The sequence below is a fragment of the Podarcis vaucheri genome, assembly GCF_965113315.1.
Source record: "Podarcis vaucheri genome assembly, chromosome: 14".
Taxonomy (NCBI): domain Eukaryota; kingdom Metazoa; phylum Chordata; class Lepidosauria; order Squamata; family Lacertidae; genus Podarcis; species Podarcis vaucheri.
The window spans coordinates 33,133,194-33,158,556 of NC_138752.1; the positions used below are offsets into that span (position 1 = coordinate 33,133,194).

General features: G+C 44.1%; 1 protein-coding gene and 1 long non-coding RNA gene across 3 annotated transcripts in view; one reads left to right on the plus strand and one right to left on the minus strand.

Annotated features, from left to right (window-relative positions):
- Window positions 1-2,354, plus strand: part of LOC309518774 — a 9,701-nt gene extending 7,347 nt beyond the window's left edge. Inside the window, exon 3 of the long non-coding RNA XR_014213605.1 lies at window positions 1,336-2,354. This is a non-coding gene — a long non-coding RNA (uncharacterized lncRNA). The remainder of the gene's footprint in view (window positions 1-1,335) is intronic.
- Window positions 1-14,493, minus strand: part of HAPSTR1 (HUWE1 associated protein modifying stress responses) — a 26,031-nt gene extending 11,538 nt beyond the window's left edge. The window contains exons 1-3 of one of the 2 annotated variants that reach the window (XM_082199206.1): window positions 13,913-14,493; window positions 12,035-12,115; window positions 2,361-2,636 (exon numbers count right to left, since the gene is read on the minus strand). In XM_082199206.1, the coding sequence (XP_082055332.1) occupies window positions 2,361-2,636; window positions 12,035-12,115; window positions 13,913-14,180 (625 nt within the window). In that variant the 5' untranslated portion in view covers window positions 14,181-14,493. Of the gene's footprint in view, window positions 1-2,360; window positions 2,637-12,034; window positions 12,116-12,538; window positions 13,609-13,912 lie in introns of those variants that run through there. The other variant, XM_082199205.1, reaches the window with a different exon arrangement.
- Window positions 14,494-25,363: the final 10,870 nt, after the last annotated feature.

Below are 25,363 nucleotides of genomic sequence, written 5' to 3' on the forward strand. Positions count from 1 at the left end.
TAGAGCATATTCCTCAGCAATATTGGCCATGTTAGTAAAGAGGTAAATATTCATTTTATAGTTAGCAGGCATTTCTTGCAACTATAACTATCTTTGATATTCATCCAGAAGGAAGAGAAAGCTTGCAGTTACAGCCACAAAGGCTAGGCATCAGCTTGCAACCTAGTAACAGAAGCACTTCCCTTTTCCATCTTGCTTTGAAAACATTGGAAGACCAGTGTGTTTGTGGGAGGGGGGTTTCAACAAAAGGCTCTGCCAAGATACACCTGTCTCTAATTCCAGTCTAGGCCAGTGGTTTGCATAATTTGAAGATAAATAGTAACCCAACTACAATCCATGCTATTATCTCAACAACTCACTATTTATATTAGCTTACCAAATGAGGACTTGAAGCCAAGAACACCTGCACAATCACAACCCAAACCACTAATGCATGATATTTAGTCACCACTAAACAAGCATCCACTTCAGCTCTCTTACTACTATAGGATGATTAGTGGGACCTGAGGGAAATGCTATCAGTGATCCAAACAACGCAACCCACAAGTCTCCTACTGAATGTTTCCCTTAAAAATACGCAGTGCTTTGCTCTATTAACATTGGGGCTCTCAAAGTCTTTCCTCAGGCTGAAGGCCACATTCCCTTCTGGTCAACCTACCGGGGTTGGGGGTGGAGGATGATGCAAGAGACAACAATTTTACCTTTGTACGGTTTCTACATACACACATGAACGCACACACCCCTCCATTTTCAACCCAGGCAAGCAAGTCATTATTGGAGTTCAAGGACAATATTTCAAGAATTTTAGCCAGCCAGGCAACAACAATCGAGGAGTGTGAAGCAGGTCCAGTGAGGGGGGTTGACTGAGCAAGTGAAAGAGGGGCCTGGAGGGCAACATTCAGCACTAGAGCCTGAAGTTCGCATTCCTGGTAAAAAAAATCTTGCCTTGCTGTGTTTATCCAAATCTAGGCAACTTTTAGAAGGGCATCATAGCTTATGCCTCTAAAAATAAAAAATCAAACATTAAAATGTGTTTCTATCCCTCAAAACAATGCAAGTTAAATGTCACCTCTATAGTATGTGAAGTTAAGCAAGTGTGGGTCTGATCAGTGCCAGGATGGGAACCCAAATAAGCTATTCTGGAAGATCAGGTCAACTTGTTCTTCAAACATCCATTATTGAAATACCCACACCTCTGAATGCTTACAACCCTGGCGTCTTCCATCTTCTCAAAACTGAGTCATCAGTAGTAATTTATAAGAGAGCTTGCAATGATTCTAAATCAAGCCTCCTCCCCCATACATGCAGGTGACTTCGAATGGTTTTCTATTTCAGTTGCATCAGCCTGCACTTCAATTTGAGCATGTCTGCACCACTGGGATCTTTTCATAGGCATGCACTCAAGTGGTAAGTTTAGCACTGTGAAACAAGTAGAGAATAGCATTTCAGCAGGAAGCATGTTCTTTTCTTGCAAGGATGAAGGTGTCCAAACAAGCTAGTAATGTTTTAAATTCCTCCATGCTGCAAGAAAGCTTTCAAAGTAATAAGTACACATTCATTTGACTGCTGGCCAGCTACAGATTCCAAATTCATGTACACTTAGCCAAAAACAATCATGCATCACATTAACAAATAGAGAGCATGGATGCAAGCCTCATCTCATGATATACAAGAAGGTGTCAGCCAGTGTACCCAAGTGAAGTCTACAAAGCTCGAACTACTTTCACCTAAACTGCACCTTAGACTTTATGATTCTTGCTCAAGTCCCTGGGAAGACAAAATGGCTGAAAGCATGGCTTAAAGAGCCACAGGAGCAAGGCTGTCCTATGGACAAACAAAAAACCGCTTAGCAGTTTTCTATCATCAAGCAGCATATCCATTTTGTTAAATAAAAATAATCAATTAAACTCCAAAACTTAACATTTTTGAAGTGCCCCCTTTTCCCTCTGCTAGAAGAGGGAAATGAAGAAAAGTTTCTTCCTTTTCCCAAAATATGTTTCTTAAGCCCTGCTCAACTATGTTCATAATAAGCAAGTGTTTTTTAGTGTGTTTGGAGCTTGCAGAGTTAAGGAACAGTGTTTCAGAGCTATACAACCCTTTGATACCAACATGGAATATTCACTGGAAAGTGCACTAAGCAGTTTCCAGGGCAAGAAACAACAAATTACTCTACAGCTAGATGCAACTGCAGAAAATGCAAATGAGGTGTCAAGCTACTGAGAGCCAGTCCAACTGTGCCTTTACTCTTCATGTTAACTGCCGTAACACCTCACGGTCATTAAAGAAGTTAAAAGAGTGTAGAGGCGTGAGCTTTTAACACCCATTCCTATGAAAAGCATTGAAAAAGCCAGAACCATTACCATGGAGAGCTATGGCTTCTCGGAAGGGCTGCAAGTCCGTCTCCACAGAGGAGCTAGTTTCTGTCGAAGTAGCTCGGTTAGGGGATACTACAGTTAGTCTTGGGGGAGCTCTAGAGTTTCGTGGAGGAGGTGCTTTCCCACACAGGAAGCTGATTAAGTCTTCTCTGCGAATAGTTCTTCTGCGCTTTTTAACCCAAGCCAACACATCCTTGTTACGACGCTGATAGCCAATATGGATTCCTACATCGAAACTCCGCTGATGGGCATCCACGCTTTCTGGAAAAAGAGACAAGAATTTTAGGAGGTGCATTAGATACACAGTTAAAATCTGCTTCTGGAGTCAAATACTGACTTCATGTGTCTCATTTAAAACACTTTTGAGCCTCTTTGTGCAACCTGTGAAATGTAGCCACTAAATGTATGGTTTCTTTGCTTCCCTCCACCACTTCCCATGGAGTTACACACATTTGAAACTGGCTTTTGTTTTAAAACATCTTTTTCCTGTGTGAAGTTTCTCTAAACATACAAGTGTCCTTTTAAAAGCTGTGCTTTGCTGGATGCAGCATGAAGGCAAAAACCTCTCTGGTTTGCTGATCTTGCAAGAGGGTGAGGGGAGAAGAAGCAATGCAAGTTCAGTCAAAAGAAGCATTGAAGTTAAAGAAAAGGAGTATACAAAACAAGCTGCCAGATGTCCTGGCTTTGCTCTCTGAGAATGTTTTGTGTCCCAGGGTGAGGAGATAATAAAAATAAAGGCAAAACGGGAAGCATTTATTTCATGATTATGATCATAGTTAGAAAGACTGGTCTGTTTCCTGTATCCATCTCCTCGTTGTCTCACTCCAATGGGATTAAAATGTGATTTAATCCTATTAAACTTCTGTCTGATTAAAAAAAATATTTTGCCAACCTGATGCCCTCCAGATGTTTTGAAGAACAGCTTCCATGAGTCCCAAACTTATGGCAAGGTTTGGCTTAAAAGGTTAAGCACATAAACCACATACCTAGTAACTGTATAGTAATGATTGTAGCAAAGTATTATTTGAATATTTTAAGCTGACAAAATCTTCTTGGGGGCAACACTGACTAAAGTTCTTGCCACACATTCAAGAGCATTGTCTTGTACTGCTAGAGGCATGCAATGTGTAAAAGCAGTGGCACACTCTTAGAGGGTTCCATGTGAACCCTGATGCATAGTGGCACTCGTTCAAATTGGGAGGGTGAGCACAGTAATATTTAACACAGAAAAGTGTAACCTATAGATAGTGTCAATGCTCATTAACTCAAGGGGAAGATTTGAATTGAGCATTTTTGAGCACACATGTAATTTTACCCCAGGAGTTCTGTAATATCCCAAGGTAAACAGACTCTTGACATCAGACAGAAGCATTAGGAATATGTTTAGGAATCAAGTACAACTTTATTAATCCTCCAAAAGGGTTACCAACATCACATCTGGCAAACTATTCATGCACGCTACCTAGAACAAACTATTTCAAATTTCAAAGTGGCATGAAATTTTTGAGGATAAATCATTTATACAGAAATACTCCTCAAGCACTGCAAACTGAACTGCTCATTTTAAAAACATGAACAAACAGGAAATCATAAGACTTGCCTAGCCAACACATGGAATCCAGCAGCTGATTCCAACTGTCTCAACCCAAGCCAAATGGTATCCATGGTAGATCATTCTAGCTCTTGCAACCGGCAACAGACTACAGTTTACACATTCATGCTTTCACATTTGATGAAAGCAGCACCCAACAGTGGCCTACATGTATGATCAAGACACGCTAGATCATTCTCCTATCAGTTCAGCTCAAACAGAATGTTTTTCAACCAAGTCAGTTTGCATATTCAGCAGTGAGACCATCAGGTGTTGAGTAACCATGCACAACAATGTGACCCGGTCCTTGAGCTGCAAACAGTGTAGAATATCCATTTATTCCCAGGAGAATGCCACGGGGCCTAGCCCTGCAATCTGAGTAAAGCCAGCAATGAGAACAGCCATAAGTTGTATCAAAATTACTCTGGCAGTTTGAAACTGCACGCATGCCTTAAAACTCAATTTTTAAATTGTTCCATTCTTCCAATTCAAGAGAAAACTATATTATGACGAATTCTGAAATAATATCAGAACTTTTGGCATATGCAAGAGGCTTGCTTCACATAACGATTGTGCTTCACATTCTATTACTGGATGAGTATCCATTCTTAACAAGACAATTTAAGCCATTTAGCATACTGTACCAAACCCCTTTTCATTGCTAGATGTTGGGGGGGGGGGGATCTACACCTATGAAAATGCGTAAATCTTTTCCTGAGCTCTAGAACTGCAGGGGCAAGCTAGCTGCACCTGCAGAATCTACTTGCTGTTTGCAAAGCTTGCTGTTTGCAAGGCAAGAGAGAGAAAAATAGTTTTAGCTGCTTGCGTTTATGAAATGGCTTTTAGCTTCTAGTTTGCTCTCTAAAATGGTGTCAGAGGTTCTTAAATGGCTTTAGAGGTCCTTAGCCTGACTCTCCATTGGTCATCCTGACCTTCACCCCTCCAGAACAACTATTCGATTTTCACACTATATGGCAACTGCATTTTCAAATTCATTCACAAGTCAGGCAGAGCTCACTATTCAGGATATCCACAGCTGATATCATATCAACAGGTTATCAAGATGAGTGGCTGTTCGCATGGGGTTCAGAACTGAACTACAGTCATTCTGCTGCTGACCCAGCAACTTATAATGCAGAACTATGACTACTAGGAAGAAAAAACTCCACAACCCAAAAGCATTTGTATTAGGAGAACATTATGCCTTTCAGTTTCTTCTATGAAGTCTCATTAAGAACACTTTGGTAGTGTTACAAAATGCCTTAAAGTTTGACTGCTGATTTATTGCTGTTAACCACTGCAGGAGATGCCCCATGACTGTAGCATTTGCTCATGGCCAGTGGTAGTTTGGTGTTAGGTGATGGCTACAAGCACCAGGAATAATTTACAGGAACTACAATAAACTACAGTAATCCCTACCCTCCTGCAACCAGCACAGCTTTTAAAGAATTGTGTTTATTGTATTTCATATACAGTATCACTTTTATTGTTGTTGGACACCTTGACGCTTAGGGGAAGTAGATGTTTAAAGCAAATGAACTCAGTCAAGAGAGCCCTGAGTCACTTCCTCCTCTCTGGGTCAACTAAAGCTGCCATGGGTCAGTAACAGACAGATGACAGCCAAAATCAAGCCAGACAAACAGATCACAGAGGAGGAGGATAATGGGGGTAGGCAATAAAAAGAAACAGGTGCAATCTGGCAGCCACGTTTATGCTTCTTGAGAGGGAGGGTGAGGGTAAAACATCTGCTATTTAGTCCAGGCAGCACCGTACTGCCACATTGTACAAGGGTTTTGATTACAGGCAACTTTTAATGGCAATGTTGTAAGGCAGCAATTGAGGTGAGCACCACCATCAGTTATTAATCTCAAGTGTCATAGTGTTTAGGCCCATTACCACCATCTTAACTTTCATTTATGAAACTTTGTTTCAATACACTTGTCTTATTTGTATCGGTGAATTAGGAGAGTAGACTGAGCAGTTTCATCAATATGATCCCAATCTGAACAAAGAGCTTGCCCATGGGAAACAAGCAAGTCTAAAAGCCTCCTCATATAAGTTTTAAAAATGGAATTGCATGCATAGAACTAAGGTTAAAAGATGCTTCCATGACACAGAAATTGTCAAGGAAGCAAAAGCAAATTTATCTATCAATATACTAATGCTAATTACATTCAAGTTATATAAAAAGCATACTGAGCTGCTTTTCAACAGTAAATACATATCTGCAAAGGTGAGACAGAGCAGTATGAGAAGTTACGCAACTCACTTAACATGTTTAAGTCCTACTTTCTATGACTGCACACTGACAACCATCTGCACTTGTATCTGCCCTCTACACAGATACTTCAGCTAGCATCCAGAATAGACACACTCAAGAGTTGTATGACACCGCATTCCAGAGTTGCAACGACAAGAAAAGCTTATGATCTTCATACCAGCCAAGTAGTCACATGTCATTTCAAGCTGAAGGAACTGAAAAACAAGCCTTCGGCTTTGTTTTTAAGAGACCTTATAGGGAGATTTCAAAACGTGAGCACTACTAACAAAAAAAATAGTTAAACTATCATGCTTTTATTGGGCATCTTCAACCACTAGCAAACTACACAATTTACACCACCACTGGACCTATATATTAGAAACACTCCTAAAATTTGCTCGACTTGCAAAATCCTCAGCACAAGTTTTTACCTGCTAAAAAGTGTTGCAAGTTTGCACTTTCAATCCTATCCTTACTGAGTTAGGAAATACATGCATTCCACTTTGTCCTTGGCAACTTTGTAAATTGCACTGTGATTTATCAACAGCAATATATCAAAGTGAGAACTACAGTCTTAGACTGACACTCCTTGTTTTTACACATCTTCCTATTCTGCCTGGTGCCATTATGCTTGGCATAATTATCAGCAATTTTCTTACTTGGGGTTAACAGACTGACCTCCCACTGAGCAATTAGAACTACCACATTGTATTGACTGGGTGATCAAAGCCAGTCCAGAAAGCAACTTGTTTTACCTTGAAAGGCCACCGTCAGTAGGATCCAAATGAAGAAACAGTTGTTTACTTGATGTATTATGAGTAATTGAATGATGGTGGATGAACATTTTTGTAGGACTGCTAACACATATACATGTGAAAGCATGTGTGTGCACAGTGTCAAAAGGTACCTGTGTCCATTCTTGGTGTGGAAATAGCAGTATACAAGTCTGGCAGTAAATAATAAAATTGACACCTTTTGCCTAGTCAGATTCATACATTTAGAATAATGTTCCTTACTCAAGGAGCTGTTCCATTTTTGAAAAGATTAAAGCAGATTTGCTACCTTGATTCTAAGCACCCTTTGAAGATCTAACTGGAATTAATGTTGCCACATGAGCAGAACATACGCACATAGATCCAGCTACTGAGGTTGAGGTAGAGGTGGCAAACTCAGTAAGAACAGGGCTATCTGCAAGACAATGTGAATCCATGGCAAAAGCCAAGCAGTTGCCTCTATCTTAAAATTATCAATGTGTCAATTTGAAAGTCAATGTAGTACAGTGGTTAGCACGTTAAAGGAAGGACTGGGAAGACATGGATTCAATCCTGCACTCTGTTAAAGATCACTGGGTGGCCTTGACCCAGTCACTCTGAGCCAAACCTACATCACTGTATTACTGAGAGAATAAAATGTGAAGGACAAGGGCACATGCTACCCCAGTGTAAGAAGAGGAAGAGCAGGAAGCAAACAGCATTTATATACAATTTTTGCTGTACTCATAAATTACATGTACAGATAGGTCAGTACTAACTTCAGTTACAGGTGGAGGGTATAGAGAGAGAGTCAGCTACACAAGACTTCCTAGTGAGTCCATAGCCAAGACATCTACTGGAGATTTCACAGTTCACCTTTTTACCATTGTGCTACAGTACAGAGCTGGGAGATACCTGATTTTCAATATCACGATAGATCACCAACTAAACATCACAATATATCAATACTGTACATTACAATGTCTGAAATAAATATGGAACTATGTATAGGATTTGGCTGGCTTCATGGTTTCTCCCACATTGTGATTTCACAATATACTGCCAGGTCAAACATATGACTCTGGTAACACAAAATGGATTTCAAACTGGTTTCTACCTATTTGTGTAAGGAAAAGCTGTAGCTCAGTTGAAGAGCACATGTTCTCCATGCTTAAAAGGAGCCAGGACCTGAAGCTGTGGAGAACCACTGCTGGTTGGTGTCAACAGTGCTCCTTAAGTCATGCTCACTATAAGGCAGCTTTCCGTGTTCCTATGTTCTATTCTATGTTCTTATATGAGCTGATGGGATTTCAGGAGAACCTCTGCTCAAGAACTAGTGCTGCTGCATTAGCACTGGCACAATTTCCTGCAGTATCCTGCAATTTAAGTGGGCTGGGCCACCAGCCCTGGTAAACATCCTGTCCCAACTCCACCTACAGTCGACTTTCCACAGCTTTGAGCAATGCTCCTGCACTGTCCCAAGCTGCCCTGTAGTACTCCGTGCACCTGTTCCTACCCACTTTCTGCCTTACACAACTGATGGGCAGGATGCAGTTACAAGACTAGTCTAGCACACAGGTCTTTTGACTCCACATGGCAAATTTACAACCCAATTCCATGGGTTTTTATTTTTATTTTCAACAGGTACATGCATAAGTCACTGCTATCACACAGATGTCTTCCCTTACCAAGCAATAAACAAACAAAATGGAAGCTGGCTGCACAAATAAGGAAAAACAGCACTGACTAATACTATTGGCTGAGTTGGCAAAGACCTCCCTTGATGACTAAGAGCTTGCCATTTTGAGTGTTGCATACCATTCAAACCACTACACACTGGAAGCTACACCATCTAATTACACCTATTGCTCTATAGCAAGTTACTCACATGATTGCAGAAAAAGTTAAGTCTGACTAAACTATTGTTACCCCACCATATTGGGTCAAAGTATCAAAAGGGTAACCTGTGGTTTAACTGAAACTGAAACCATTTTGTCAGATGGCTCGTTACTCCTTGAAGAGTCTCCTTATAGGAAATGGGAGCAACTTCAGACAAAGTCAGTAGCATGTAGTCCTGTCTTCAGTTTTCCACCATAAGTGGATGGAAGAGAACCTGTGAGCCTTATGGAGGATATACCAGTAGCTGGCAAGCTATTTTAGTCTCAGTGTGCTAAGATTCCTGTGCTGGTCTGCAGTTCATAAATCAGAAAAAAACCCAACCCACAAAAACCCATAATCACATTCTTGCCCCCTTCTCATATAAGAGAAAGCAAACACAAATTGATCCATTTAAGTCTAGCAGCACAGCACAGCTCGCTAATTTGAGGGATGAACTGTTGCTATTTAGTTATATTCCGCCTTCCCCCACCCCATCGGTACTCAAGGCAACTGTTAAAAATACAAATATGCAGATAAAACAGAAAAAGCTAAAAACATAGAAATGATAATCATTAAAAGTAAAAAGAATAATATTAATACCCTAGCAGTCAGTATGCATGCTGTCTTCTGTGACTGCGAGAAGGAACTAGATGCTTTGTCATCTACATTCTGGATGCCAACTGATTTGCAATTCACTCAGTGTCACTAAGAACTACGGTTTTTTAGAAGACAGTATAAATAGCACCAGACTAATACTAGATCAGTTCTCTCCAATGTCAGCTACTACACAGCCAAAGTGTAGAACCACTTTGTTCCTATGGGAAACTATGCTATTATGTCAAGCTGGACACTATTCTAGGAGTCAGCCTCCCCAATTCAAGGCTGTCTGCTTGTAACATAACTTAAGGGTAGAGATTTAACCACTTCTAGACTTCCTTGTAGACTCCAGAAATTCCTCTTCCAAGTGTGCAAATCAACTTTCTCATGATTCCTACAAGAATGGAGGCCTTAGGGCACTGAGTCACAAAGCAACTTTTCATCCAGTAATGTGCTAGGTGACTCAAGACCCCCATTTCAAACTGTTCAGAAATTAGCCTGAACCACACCTAGGTTTCTTAGCTGAATAATACCTGTACTCCATATCCAAAGGCCAGGTGTACTACAATAGGTGAGGCAGAAGCATTCTGCCACTTGACAGACAGACCAAGGTAATTCTGTCTGTGTTGTGATAATGAAGAACCTAGAAAGCTCTTAGTCATTCCTATGAGGCAGAGGGTCAGAATGAAGGGAATGAAGACACAGATGACATCCTGGGGCACCTCAACATTCCTGTTCTGGGGATAGGAAAACTGTGGTGCTCTAGGTACTGTTGGACTCCCAATTTGTATCAGCACTGACGATTGGCCATACTGGCTTGGGGTGATGGGAATCCAACACCTGAAGGACCATGGGTTCCCCACCACCATTCTATTCTATCACAGGTCTCAAGGCTTACACCACCAATTCCACACTCTATAACCAAATCCACTGAGGAAAAGGTGGCTCTCAGACTGCCTTATGCACAAATGTTCAGCAATACCTAGGTGTTCTTAACTTACAAGGCTCTTTTGGTCAAAACATAGTTTGAGAAAGGCTTCTGTAACGAATGGACCTTATTATCTCAGTTCCTAAAAGGCACTCGGACCCAGGTAGACCTAACAGACTGCTGGTAATGCAGGTCAAGGACAATGCAGCACAAAAATGGCTGACATTCAAGATAGGGAAAGGAATGGACAGGTAGGCTCCAAACACTGGAGCAGTTAAACTGATTCATTTCTTCTTCCAAGAACCTTGGCAACTGTCACATCAGAGTACATTTGGCTCTGTCATTCTGGCCAAAGACTCCTTACAACAAAGATTTTGTCACTCACTCACAATTCACAATGCATCTCCAAGAACAGTGAAGGGCATGATTCAGTAGCTTCTATCTATACAATGGAAGCAGAAGGCACTCAATACTGAGTTATTTAGATGCAGGCACCTCAACAAGTATTATTATAATTAACAATTATTAACACTGAAAATATCATGGCACCATACTCCAGAAGTGTTCTGTTTTCTAAAATGGAAACAGTTCTCTCTACAGTGTGCAGCAGTATTCTGGGAAAGGGTGCAGTAGGCCTTATTCTACAACATACAGCACTGATTTCCAGACCTCAGCATTCTCAAATTTATCATTTATGAATCACTCCTCTCTTCCCAGAAGTTTATCATACATGTCTCTAGTCTGGGAAATACCCAGCTACACACTGCAAGTCACTACTTGAAGGCCAGTGTTCTTCAACCTTGTAGTTCCAAGAGCACCTGGACTACTGACTCCCCAGCCAGTTTAGCCAATGGTAAGGGATAATGGGAGCAATAGTGCAGCACCTGGAGACTCAGACCATTTATAAAGAACTATACCCCTGCTACCCTCCTAATCAAATATGCAACTCCACAACATTGCATTTTTGCCAAGCTATCTGTAACCACCAGCACCCTATTTCCATATTTATTGTCACAAATATACAACTGCACTGTCCAGCAACGCTCACTAATTGTGTGGGAAGGCAAGAGGGAAAACCTGGCTGACCAGCCTAACTTTGAAAGTGGCACGTTATTCTGCTATCTGTAACTGCAGTACCACAGTCAGGTAAAGCACAGCAAACCTTTACCAGACTGAAGAACTGTGTGGCCACAATTTGTGCAACTACCGCAACAGAAACAGAGAGGGAGGGAGCAGGAAACTGCAAAACAGTCAGTGTGATGTAGCGGATAGTGTTGGGCTAGCTCCTGGGAGACTAGGTTTTAAATCCCCACTTGGCCATGAAGTTCACTAGGTAGACAGTTGCTGTCTCACAGTTTGGCCGACCTCACAGGATGGCTGCAGGATAAAATGGGGAGGGAGGGTTGAACTCCTGGTGGAGCAGAAATGCCCAAGAATATGAAGTGAAGACCAGTATGCATTTATTAACAAGACTATGATTTGAAGGAGGCAAGAGATGAAGAGGCACAGCATGACTTGTCAAACCACACAGACACACACAGGAAAAATAACTCAGTTATTCCTCTATTGAAGTCCATTTCCTACTTGTCCTCTTCAGGCCCCATTCATCCTGCCACCCTCCCCACAACCCACTACCAACCTGAAATCTCTCACCTTTGTACAGATTGGTGACAGCAGTGGCTGCATTCTGGAATGGGACCCACAAGGAGAGGCCCGGCTGCTGACACACACGGTCTGTGCGGGGGGGGGGGGGTGCCAGGAGGAGGAAGAACAAAAGAACAAAAACGAGAAAATGAAGAGAGAGAAAACCACCTAACTCGCTTTTATCTCTTTCTCAGGCTCTGCTTATGATCTGTCACTCAGACCCTCCCTCGGCCATGTTGGGTTTCGCCATTTTGTTCAGTTGCCTGGACAGAGGAGGGAGGGGGAAATGGGATACCTTTTTTGAAGGAGGGGGACAAAAAAAAATGAAAAATCAGGATATGAAGCATCCTGGAATCAACCAAGTCTTCATGGAGGGGGGAGAGAGACTACTGGAACCAACCACATGTGAATGGAGGGGGGAGTAAAACTGCTTCCCCTCACGTAGGGGGAGACTGGCAGCAGGAGGAGGGAAAGGCAAACACCATTAAAGGGAAGGGGAAAAGGGAAGCCTACAATAACTCGCTTTTTTCACGTCGTCTCCTCTCTCTCCTCCTGCCACAGGCCCCTCCCAACCCGAGCCTCCCTCTCGCCATTTTGTCGGTGGGAAGGGCCGACGACGGGAAGCTGAAGGGAGGGGCCGGGACGAACCCACTTGCCAACTGCGCGGGGGGAGAGAGAGAGGGAGAAAAGAACGAAGGAGAAACCAACATGCCTTTCTCCCCCTCCGCCCCCCACCGTCCTTATATTTATTTCGTGAGGGAAAAGAAAATGGGGCGCGAGGCGAGAAAAGGAGGGCGGAGGGATCCGCCTCACGCCATTTTGTGTGCGCGCCCGCCGTGTCTGTGTCACGGCGGCCGACTGGAAAGGCCGTGACGGGCGGGCGAGGCCTGGGAGGAAGGAAGGCCGGCCGGAGGGCCCACTGACAGGCGCTTCCCGCTCTCCGCCCGCGGCCACTTCCTCCTCGCCTCCCCCTGCAGGCCCCGTTCCCACGAAAGAGAGGGGGCAAAGGAAGCGAAGCAGACACGTCGCCGCCTCTGCCCCTCACACACGTATCAATGAACAGAGACCGCACGTGTGTACGTACACGCGTCAATGCCCAGACACACGAGAAGCGCGGAGGCAGGAACGTGTAAGGCATACAGGCACCACGCGACTGCGCACGTATGAACATGCCGTGTGTTAACTACACGCATTAGCGCGTACACAGGCTTCTCCTTTCTCGCCCAACCCCAGGATACTCAACAGCCCCACGTAGAGGCAGAGGAAACCCCCTTCTATTAAGCTGCCCATGGAGACCCGTTTGTTCTTTGACCTGCTCCAAATCCGCCAGAATCCTCGTCTTCTCAACCCGTGCCTCCTTAATAGTGGGGGTCCCCCTTCCCCAGTTCCATGCCAACTGGCTTCCCCACCCCGTCTCCATGAATAGGGCCCCCTCTACTGATCCCAATCTTCCTTCAAAAGCTCTTCGACCTACCCCGAGAACCTCTCCAGGGTCTCCTCCTCTGCCTTCATGAATGGGGGTCCCCCATACCCCTACATGAATAGGGGTGCCCTTCCACACACCCCGCCTCTATACAAGGGGCTCCCCACTAACCAGAAGCTATTCGACGTGCCTCCAAATCTCGTTCCCCATAAATGGAGGTCCCTATCTCCCTGCTCCTCCCCCCACCCCAATATAATTAGGGGTCCGGCTTCCCCTCCCCCATGAACTGGAGATACCTCCTAAAACCTCAGCCTCTCCTCCCCAAAAAGAAACCCCTCCCCCATGGCCCTGGCACTTCCTCTCTGCCTCCTCCCTCCCTCCCAGCCATCTTGAGAGGGGGCGCTCCCCGTTCCCTCCCCTCCCCCCCTCCATCCCTCGGGGTCTCCCCCTCCCTTCCTCCTCACCCTTGTAGAGCTGCGCCACGGCCGTGGCCGAGTTCTGGAAGAGGTGCCAGAGCTTCTGCTGCTTGTGCTCGGGCTGCGGGGTGGCGGCGGCGGCGGCGGCGGCTGCTGCGGCGGCCTCGTCGTCGTCCTGCAGCTCGGGCGGCAGCGCCCCGTCGTCCTGCTCGGCCTCCGCCAGGCACTGCCGCTCCCACTTGCTGAACCAGTGCTCGGGCCCGTGCAGCTCTTGGATCTCGGCGTCGCCTTCCTCCTTGGCCGCCTTCTCCTCCATCTTGCCTCTCCCACTTCTGTCGTGCGCCGCCGCTCAGCTACCTAAAGCGGGCGCCTCTCGACGGGGACGGGGACGCCATTAGCGGCCCCATAACGACGACGACGACGACAACAACAACAACAAGGCCGGGGAGCGTCCGGCCCCTCCGTCGCCTCCGACCACACTGAGCCCGAGACGCCGCCCCGAGCGCACCAAAAGGTGTCACCCGAACATGCTGGCTGGGTGATTGGTTGGCTGCGGCCAAAAAAAAAAAGAGTGAAAAGAAAGGCTGAAAATCCCGCCTTCTCTGCCTTCGCTACGCCACTGCCGATCGTCCCTTTGGACGCCTCCGCAAGCCTATTGGGTGTCTGACGTGTCCATCAATGTCATAAAGGAGACGGAAACGAGTCGGGTCTTTTTCTCTCTCTCGCTTTGCTTCCCCCGAAACATATTATGAGCATTAAGGTTGGTTGCGCCGACAAAATGGAAGGGAGGGAGAAAAAATAGGAGTGGAGGGGCTAGTCTGCGCAAGCGCGGGGTGGATGTGAGGGAGTTCGGAGTTCTCTAACTCCCTCGCTCGCCCTCTGGTCTATGCTTGCGCGCAGGCGCAGCTGCTTTCTATCTCTCTACTTAGCGTGTTGTTCTGAGTTGTGACCCTCCCCTAAGAGGAGGGTTGGGGGTGGGGAGCAGAAATGTCCAGAGAGTTCTCTTGTCATTGCAGAATAATTAATATTTTTAAGATTTCTGCAGATTTATCAAAGATTGATTGCAGGTCTTCCTTCGTCCTTGACTCCACCAGGCCCACTTAATAAATGTTGATGAACCTATGGCCGCGGACGTGTCATTTATTTTATTAGGCGTATGTATAAATTGGAACTCATTCAAAAAAAAAAGCATTAAAACTTTTATAACATTTGCGGGTTAGAATTGTGTAGATCGTCTGTGCACATCCTAACTGCCTTATGAACACAAATGTATCATAAATGTGCATTAAGAAATGGCATCTTTATTATACCTCCACCCATCGGAGGGCTGTTGGTGCATTCCAAATTTAAGTAGCTATTATGAAGCAAGCCAGTTTTGCCATATGGTGGAAATCGTGTAATTCAATAAGAGAACCTAGTGGCCAGTACTGGAGGATATGGAAATTGATGGTGTTCTTATGGGGTACTAGCATTAATGAAAAATCAGCTTTGATTGTTGGGTTGGCTTACTCTTCCCAACACATTTGTGTCATTTAGAATATAGAAAGAAATGGGCAAAAGTTTATTTCAAAATAAAAGCAGATTATATAATGTGAAGCCATGGAAAGAACACCATTTATATTATTTGAAAGATTACTATACAAAAGGTCAACCTCTTACAGTTGCAGAGATTTAAGTATGTTTAGAAAATGACCAAATTTTATGGCTGCTAGGATATCAATTGGGATCATTTATTACAAATATACAAATTAAAAATGAAGCAACAAGGAAAGTGAGATAATGTGAAAAGAAAGTAGTAAGATACAGCTCAATGGATAAGAGATTAGTTAACCTTTTATACAAAACTCATATTGAGAATCAATTTTGTTCCCCCCAAAAATAAAAAAGGTGGTGGGAATTAAATTAGGATATAATACAGTGCTTTTTCCTGGTGGTACCCATGGGCACGCAGTATCAGCACCTTTTTTCTAGAATAAAAGCACTGGTTAAAAGTGTGGCACTTATTGTAACAACTTCATAGTGAGTCCTGGCACATTTTTTCTAGTAGAAAAACACTGGATATAAACATTGAAGAGAACAGTGGAACATATGGGCAAAAGCAGCATGTAAATTTCTGTCAGCAACTACTAGGGAACATTCACTAAAATTGTTTATGGATGATACAGTATTTAACACTGAGATGCCTATCTTATATACAGCCCAATAGCTCTTTCTTCTGTTGGAGAGGATGCCAAATTTAGGTACATAGCAACATATGTGGTGGGATTGTCCACAAATAGGCCAATTTTGGAGGGACATTTGTAAAGAGATATCTCAGGTTACAGCTCAGACAAATGCAATAACCCCAGGATTATTAGCCTTACTTAATTTATGTACTGTACTTCAGATATGGACCAATTAAGGAGTAATGAATTAATAACACATTTATTAGCAGCCGCTAAAACAGTAATTGGGATGCAGGTGGCGCTGTGGGTTAAACCACAGAGCCTAGGACTTGCCGATCAGAAGGTAGGTGGTTCGAATCCCCGCGACGGTGTGAGCTCCCATTGCTCAGTCCCTGCTCCTGCCAGCCTAGCAGTTTGAAAGCACGTCAAAGTGCAAGTAGATAAGAAGGTACCGATCTGGCAGGAAGGTAAACGGCGTTTCCGTGCGCTGCTCTGGTTCGCTGGAAGCGGCTTAGTCATGCTGGCCACATGACCCAGAAGCTGTACGCTGGCTCCCTCGGCCAATAAAGCGAGATGAGCGCCACAACCCCAGAGTCGTCCGTGACTGGACCTAATGGTCAGGGGTCCCTTTACCTTTACCTAAAACAGTAATAGCTAGAGCTTGGAAATCCTTGCAATTAATGAATATTGATCAGTGGTATAATATAGTCTGGCAAACAGCCACAATGGAAAAGCTGTCACAAAAATTGAAGGTGGCAAAGGGAAAGGGAAAAAAACAAGATAATTTTTGCACTTTATGGTGTGATTTTATTAAATATTCAAATGAAACAACACACGGATGAGAAATACCTACAACATATATTGCAATATGGCCTAGATAAGCAGGCACTGCTCTTTAGCTCACTTCTATTACTCTGTTATTTCCAAGTTGATTTATTGACAAATTCATTTTACTGGCTTACTGTAATCACCTCATTATTCTGCATTGTAAATATGTTTAGTATTTTACCCTCCTATTGACCCATTTTTTCTTAGTCATGCCATGTCTGATTATTTATGTGTGTAGAATTGGTAACAATATTTATTTATTTTTAAAGACATCTAATATGAAAATGTGCTTTCCTCGTGCATTATTTTAAAAATGGTGGCAGATTCCCAATGGACCACCATCGGCAACTTATACAACCCCAAAGGCATATGGGAATTTTTCAGTCTTTTTTAGTATCCTGAGACATCCTTTTCCTCTGGGGTGCAAAAAGAAATAAGCTTCACAGATGGCACAGTGTGAGAGTTAGAACAATTTTAAGTAAGAAGTGCCAATTGTGACACTAAATTTATTGCAACGTGTGCACACCTAACACCAGCCTTTCCCATCCTGAGGTTGCGGGCTGATGGGAGCTGCAGCCACCGTGCAAAATTTGGTTACGATCTCTTAAGAAACGTCCAAATGCATAGCAAAAAGACTGACAACGTTCTGAAATATTATTTATTAACACCATTTCTATAATGCTAATAATGATAACAAAATCTCTAAGCACTGCACAGAAAACTAAAGTAGCAACAGACAACTGAGAAGATTACAAAATTACAAAAATGCAAAAATACAGAGATGACATATAAACATGTGGCATTGATACAGAATTACTAATAAATATCAACCAATACCAATTCTTTTGCCTTTGGACACACCCTCCCTCTCCACCTCCTGGCTCTCACCCAGTACTCCACCCACCCACCCAGGCTCTCACTCAGAGTCTTAAGCAATCTCTCAGCTCACCCACAAAAATCTCACAGCAAGAAGGGTTGTTGCTGACATCACTCTAGTCTCTTACCTTAGGGCACTGAGTGGCCACCATTTTCCAGAGAGCTCTAGGGCTTTATAGTGAAATAAAAATGGTGGCTTGCAGCTGCCCTTCAAACAATACCCTTTCCTTCATTGCATTTGGGGGGGGGGGGAGTGTTGCAGCAGACAATTAATAAACTTGGTGCTTCCTGCAGCTACATTTCCTTCAAGTGTTTTATCCGACCCTTCAACTGAAGCGTCTGCCAGTGCTAAGGCTGTCTGTGACCTCAGACTTATGATTTAAAAGATATGACACAAAAGGCAAATGGATGAGGAGGGAGGAAAAAACAAACTCAAGCGCTATATCTTAGCTACAAGACCAGCTGTAACAAGCCAATTTGGGAAGAGGGTAGAGGGAGCTAAGACTTCCTGGTCTTTCAGCAGAGCAGAAGGAGCAGCTCTCCATTTCCATCTCTTCCTTCTCTGGCAGCCTGATGGAAAACCTGCTGCAGTTGACAGTTGAGGGAAGGTACAGTTGAGAGAAGCACATGGCTTCTCCCAAACAAACATGGGAACTGTGGTTTGTTAAGGGTGCTGAAAATTGTAGGTCTGTCTTTGGAGGAAACCATGACCGTTGTACATATATTATCTTAATTCTGCTAGTTTTTTATTACATTTTAATCATTGTCTTTTTATGTCCAGTGGCGTAGTGTGGGGGGTGCCAGGGGTGCCAGCCGCACCGGGCGCAACATCTGCGGGGGCCGCGAGTCCAGAGGGAAGGGACAAGTTCCTTCCTCCGCCGGGCTCCCCGCCGCCACCGCCAGCTTTGCGCCTTGGCGCGTGCGCGCCCCCCGCCGCCGCCGCGGCTGCGCTCCACTCACTGCTCGCAAGAGGAGCAGCCGCTGCAGCAGCGCTGACGCCGCCACCGACGCCTGGCCGGGCACGGGCAGCCTCCGCACCCTGACACCATCCCCTTCCCCCTTTTTTTCCAGAGCTGGGGGAGGGGGAGGTTTTAAAAGGGGGTCTTGCATTGGCGATCCTGCAGCACTTTGGGCCGCACGACGCGAGCGCGCAGCACGGATCAGCCACGACCCCACCCCATGCATTTCCCGGGGAAAAGTGCTCTGCGTGGGAGGCGCGTTTCCCCTTCATTCCCTCTCGTGCAAATCCTCCTTGGGTTCCCTCCCCCGTCTTTCCTCTCCCTACCTCACAAAAGCCTCACCTCGTCGCCTCCTCGCTGCCTCTCGCCTCCGCAGGAGCGTTTCCCTCCGCGGAAGAAGGAGCAGGGCGCTTCTGCAACTTTGGATTGCAACTTCTTGCTTCCCTGGGAAACAGAGCCCGGCCGGGTCAGTTGTCCAGCGGAGGGCCAGTTCCCCCCTCCCTCCCTCTCTCTCTCTGCAACCCTTGCGCCCCCCCCTGCGTACTACTTGCAATGCAACTTCTGCGCTCCATGCGCTTTCATAGAATCTGTCGAGCTAGAAGGGAGCCGAGGGTCATCTAGTCCCACCCGCTGCAATGCAGTAATACACCGCTGCTCCCCTACAAGGGATCGAACCTGCAACCTTGGCCTTATCAGCGCAGTGCTCTTAAACTGAGCCATCCGGGCTCCCCTTTCCCCCACCTTCTTGCGTGCCTGAACCTGTCCGCGTTTTGCATTCTAACACTTGCAAGCTCCATCCTCCAGCAGTTTCCTGACGCCGGCTGCGCTTCCTTTTAGGCCAATACTTGGCAGCCATAAACTCGCACCGTGTCACCCTTCAGATGACTTGTGAAGTTGTAGAGTTACTTATCTCCTTGGCTTGGGGGGTGTCAAATAAAAATAAAAATAAATTATTTATACCCTGCCTATCTGGCTGGGCTTCCCCAGCCACTCTGGGCGGCTTCCAAAAAAATATTAATACGTCAAACATTAAAAGCTTCCCTAAACAGGGCTGCCTTCGGATGTCTTCTAAAAGTCTGGTAGTTGTTCTTCTCTTTGACATCTGGTGGGAGGGCGTTCCACAGGGCAGGTGCCACTACTGAGAAGGCCCTCTGCCTGCTTCCCTGTAACCTCACTTCTTGCAGGCAGGGAACCGCCAGAAGGCCCTCGGCGCTGGACCTCAGTGTCCGGGCAGAATGATGGGGGTGGAGACGCTCCTTCAGGTCTACTGGGCCGAGGCCATTTAGGGCTTTAAAGGTCAACACCAACACTTTGAATTGTGCTCAGAAACGTACAGGGAGCCAATGTAGGTCTTTCAATGTAACTTCATACATTATTATTATTATTGTTGTTGTTGTTGTTGTTGTTTAGTCATTTAGTCGTGTCTAACTCTTCGTGACCCCCTGGACCAGAGCACGCCAGGCACTCCTGTCTTCCACTGCTTCCCGCAGTTTGGTCAGACTCGTGTTTGTGGCTTCCCCTCCCCATCCAGCTTGGTTTCCCTAGCCACTCGGAAACCCGAACCCTATGGAAATAGGGATGTCAAGGTTGCAGGTTCGATCCCCGCACGGGACAGCTGCGTGGTCCTGCATCTTTCCTCAGGGCCTGCAAGACAGAGCTGTTCCACCTGGCCTTTGGTTTGGACTCAGTGGGACCCTTATGTCTTCCCTCCCCTTACAGTTTTGATTTGTGGGCTACTTTTAAAATGAGGCTGCTTTTCAAATTGCATTTTAACCTGTATTTTAAATTGGTCCCTCCCCCCATTATGTTTCTATTGTAATTTTACCGGTGTTAGCCGCCCTGAGCCCGGCTCTGGCTGGGGAGGGCGGGGTATAAATAAAATGTATCATCATCATCATCACCACCACAGGGGGTTGGACTAGATGACCATCGGGTCCCTTCCGACTCTACGATTCTATGATTCTATAAAGTCAAGTGTTACCGGAAAAACCCGAGGGCGCGCTCGCACTTGAGTGCTAAAATCCACGGGTTAGGGGGCGCAAATTACTTGCCTTGCCCCGGGTGCTGACAACCCACGCTTCACCACTGTTTATGTCTTTAGTTTGTTCTGGGGAAAAGGTGAGATATAATAATAATAATAGTAATGATGATGATGATGATGATGATGCACGCCTTCCGGAGAGTACCATCACTTAATTGTAGCTATGGTAACCTAGCTCATTCTTTGAGATGCTGATGAGAGCACTTCTATGGCCAGCTAAGGCCATTGTCTCACAAAGAAACTTGTCTGAGCAGTTCAGCAGCCTCTTCTACTAGATCCAGGACCAAGGATACCATCAAAACTGACCTTCCAAACCAATAATAATACCGTAAGAAGAAGAAGAAGAAGAAGAAGAAGAAGAAGAAGAAGAAGAAGAGGTGTTTGGATTTGATATCCCGCCTTTCACTCCCTTTAAGGAGTCTCAAAGCGGCTAACATTCTCCTTTCCCTTCCTCCCCCACAACAAACACTCTGTGAGGTGAGTGGGGCTGAGAGCCTTCAAAGAAGTGTGACTAGCCCAAGGTCACCCAGCAGCTGCATGTGGAGGAGCGGAGACGCGAACCCGGTTCCCCAGATTACGAGACTACCACTCTTAACCACTACACCACACTGGCTCTCTAATAATAATAATAATAATAAAAAAAAAATTTATATCCCGCCCTCCCCAGCCGAAGCCGGGCTCAGAGTGGCCAACAACAATAAAAGGAACACAGTTCACATAAATTCACAATCAACTGAAATGCATTCTAAAATCAACTCAAAATCAAATTAATGGCAACTATTGGGCTAGAGTTCTGTGAGGATTAACAATATCTTTTTCCAGCAAGTTGTCACCATGTTTGTTTATCACAAACCAAGAGCACCCATCACAACACAGTTCTCGTTTCCTCTTCCTCTGCAAGCATAGAGATACCACAGTCTCCCACAGCAGGTGAACTTCCAAACAAATTCTCCTTGGCACTCCACAATAATAATTTCCCTTTCCGCCAACAAGAGTGTTCAAAGCACAGCACATGCACCGCCTCATTGTAACCCATTACAACAACCCTGCAATGTACATCTGCAGTCATATCCCCATATTGCGTTTTGGGGGGAGAAGTGGGGGGAACTGAGAAACAAGTGATTTGTCTCAAGCAACCAATGGAACCCATTGCAAGTTCTAATTCAGCACTTCCTGGGTCACACCGGGATCTCTTAGACACGATGGCACCCCAGCTCCCATAGACAGCACTAATTTTTGGAGTGTGTGTGGTTACATAGGAAACTGCCTTATCCAGAGTCAGACCATTGTTCCATCAAACTCAGTACTACCCCTACTGGCAGCTGCTCTTGAGGGTTGCAGCTGAGGAATGATCCTATACTTGGAGAGGACAGGGATTGGAGCTGGGACCTTTGGATGTAAATCAGACACACTACTAACAGAGCTGCAGCCCTCACTTGGCTTGGGGAAGGTCCTTCAGTGGCTCCCCCTTAATCCAGAAGATGCAGGCTTTTGAACTGAGAATTCTGCTGCTCTGCCTTTGACCTCGCTGGGTGCCTCTGGCAAAATAAGAACAGAAGTTGTTAAGGCAGGGGCTTTGCGCATGGGTCAGCAAACCTTTTCAGCACGGGGCCGGTCCTCAGACCTTGTGGGGGGCCGGACTATATTTTTTGGGGGGGAAATGAACGAATAACCCAGAGATGCATTTTAAATAAAAGCACACATTCTACTCATGTTAAAACATGCTGATGCCTGGACCGTCCACGGGCCGGATTTAGGAGGAGATTGGGCCTGATCCGCCCCCTGGTCTTAGTTTGCCTACCTGTGCTTTAGGGTGTGTTACCACCTTCTGGATCCATCCCTTGCCAGACTTAGGTAAAGGTAAAGGGACTCATGACTATTAGGTCCAGTCATGACCGACTCTGGGGTTGCGGCGCTCATTTTGCTATATTGGCCGAGGGAGCCGGCGTACAGCTTCCGGGTCATGTGGCCAGCATGACTAAGCCTCTTCTAGCGAACCAGAGCAGTGCACGGAAACACTGTTTACCTTTCCGCCACTGCGGTACCTATTTATCTACTTGCACTTCATGATTTTGAACTGCTAGGTTGGCAGAAGCAGGGACCGAGCAACGGGAGCTCACCCCGTTGCAGGGATTCGAACCGCCGACCTTCTGATCGGCAAGTCCTAGGCTCTGTGGTTTAACCCACAGCGCCACCCATGTCCCTTTTGCCAGACTTACCAAGAGGTAAAGTGCAAAGTTCAAGCAAGTCCTTAAAATGGAAATAGGGAAAAGGAAGAGGGCGGTTCTGCCATATATTATCCACCAGAGGGCATCCTTATATCCCCAAGCAAAAACTGCAGTGGCAAATCACAAATTGTTAAAAATTATAATAGGTGCTGGCAGGCTGGGGAGGAGTGGGGGTTGCATAGTTACTTATCTCCTTGGTTCGGGGGTCACATAACTCCATGCCTTCCAACATTTCTCTGATGAAAATAGGGACATCTTAAGGAAAAGCGGTACATTCCGGGATCAAATCAGAAACTGGGACGGCTTCTGTAAATCTGGGACTGTCCCTGGAAAATAGGGACACTTGGAGGGTCTGGTATATTCCCAGGGGAAAGGAATGTTTTTAGGCAGAGGGAAACATTCCCTGATAGTGAACTTTTGGGGACTGTGTGGCACTGGTAGGTGTGGCCAGTGGTAAAGGTAGGTGGAGCAACAGAGGTCACTTTTACTTTTTTAAACAAAGGGGGGGTACATTTCAGTTGCTTAAAAGTCACAGATTTTTTATTTACAGTTTTAGAATATATGAGTTGTAGAGACACTTTTCTAGAAGGAGTCAAGGCAACATATGCTGACAAGTCAGCTAAGTTGATAGTAAATAATGTCCTGGTTGATAATTGTAAAATAACTAAAGGAACAATATAAGGCTGTCCATTGTCACCTTTGTTTATAATAGTTTTAGAAGTATTGATGCCAATAATAATATGTAATAAAGATATTAAAGGCATAAGAGTGGGACAAAAATATAAATTAAAAGCATTTGCAGACAACGTGGAGCTATCTGTGGAAGAACCAACAGAGTCAATCCCAAAGGTATTACAAGATACAAAAAAAATTGGTGAGGTAGCAGGTCTTAAGATTAGTAAATATAAAACCAAACTCTTGGATAAAAATATGAATGCTGAGAGTAAAAATAAATTTCAAGATGTATCTGCATTAAAGATCAAAGGAAAGGTTAAGTATTTAGCTGTATGGGTAACTACAAACAATATAAATTTGTATAAAGATAATTATTTAAAAAACATGGGAAGATATTAAAGGAAATTTGGAACAAAATGAATTGACTATAAAACAGTGTCGACTATAAAAATGAATGCATTACCAAGAATATTATTTCTGTTTCAATCAGTTCCGGTGATTGGCAAGACAGATTGTTTAAACACAAAGCGGGCAAAAAGATATTTCTAAATATATTTGGCAAGGGGAAAAAACAAAAATAAAATATAAAATATTGATAGATGCAAAAGAAAGAGGTTTTTCCCTGCCGGATATGAGACTATACCATGAGGTATCCTATCTTTCTTCATTGAAGGATGACATTAGAGAATTCACATATTCTAGACTCAGAAAGTCATGATAATATTTTTCGTTGACACACTTATTGATGGTATGAAAAAGTAAAAGTACATAAAGGATTTACCAATCATATAATTAGGAAAAAAATGTATAGAGTATGGGATAAATACAAAAAAAAAAGAGGTAGAAACATCACTTTGGCTCTCACCGTTGGAGCGGTAAAGAAAAAGTATATGATAGAATGGTGAACAACTTATAGAAATTTGTTAAAACAAGAGAAAGGAGAGTATAAATTAGAAGAATTTAAGGAATTATCAGGAAAATTAACAACACAGATACAATATCATTATCTGAATGATTTAAGAAAGATTAAGAAAGATAGGATATGAGTGTTTGGGGAACAAATATCACAACTGAAGAAAGACCTGCTGGAATGTAATGTAAAAGTGCTGTTTAAAATGTATAAATATTATTGGAATGGGAGACAAAGGATGAGCAAGTTAGATCCTCAATGATACATTGAGCAATAGATATTGGTCATAATATAGACATGGAAGCATGGGAACGATTGTGGAATATGGATATAAAATTTACAGCATGTTATGGTCTTAGAGAAAATTACAGCATATGAAAATGATATATCGATGGTATTGAACACCGAGTAAATTAGCAAAAATGTATTTATCTAAATCAAGTAAGTGTTGGAAATGTAAAGAGAAAGAACGTTCTTTTTATCATATGTGATGGTCTTGTAGTAAGGTTAGAGCTTACTGGGAAATGATATATAATGAATTGAAAAGGATGTTTACAATAATGTTTGTAAAAAAACAACAACCCAGAAGCTTTCCTTTTTGGAATTATAGGAACAGAACTACCCAAATTGTACAGAAACTTTTTCATGTATGCTACTACAGCAGCAAGAATGTTACTTGCCCCAAAATGGAAAGAAGTAGAAGCCCCAGCAAAGGAAGAATGGATACAAAAACTTGTGAAATATGGGGAAAACTGGAAAAGTGACTTGAAGTTTACAGCATGTTGTTCTTTGAAGGAGAACTACCTAAAATAATTCA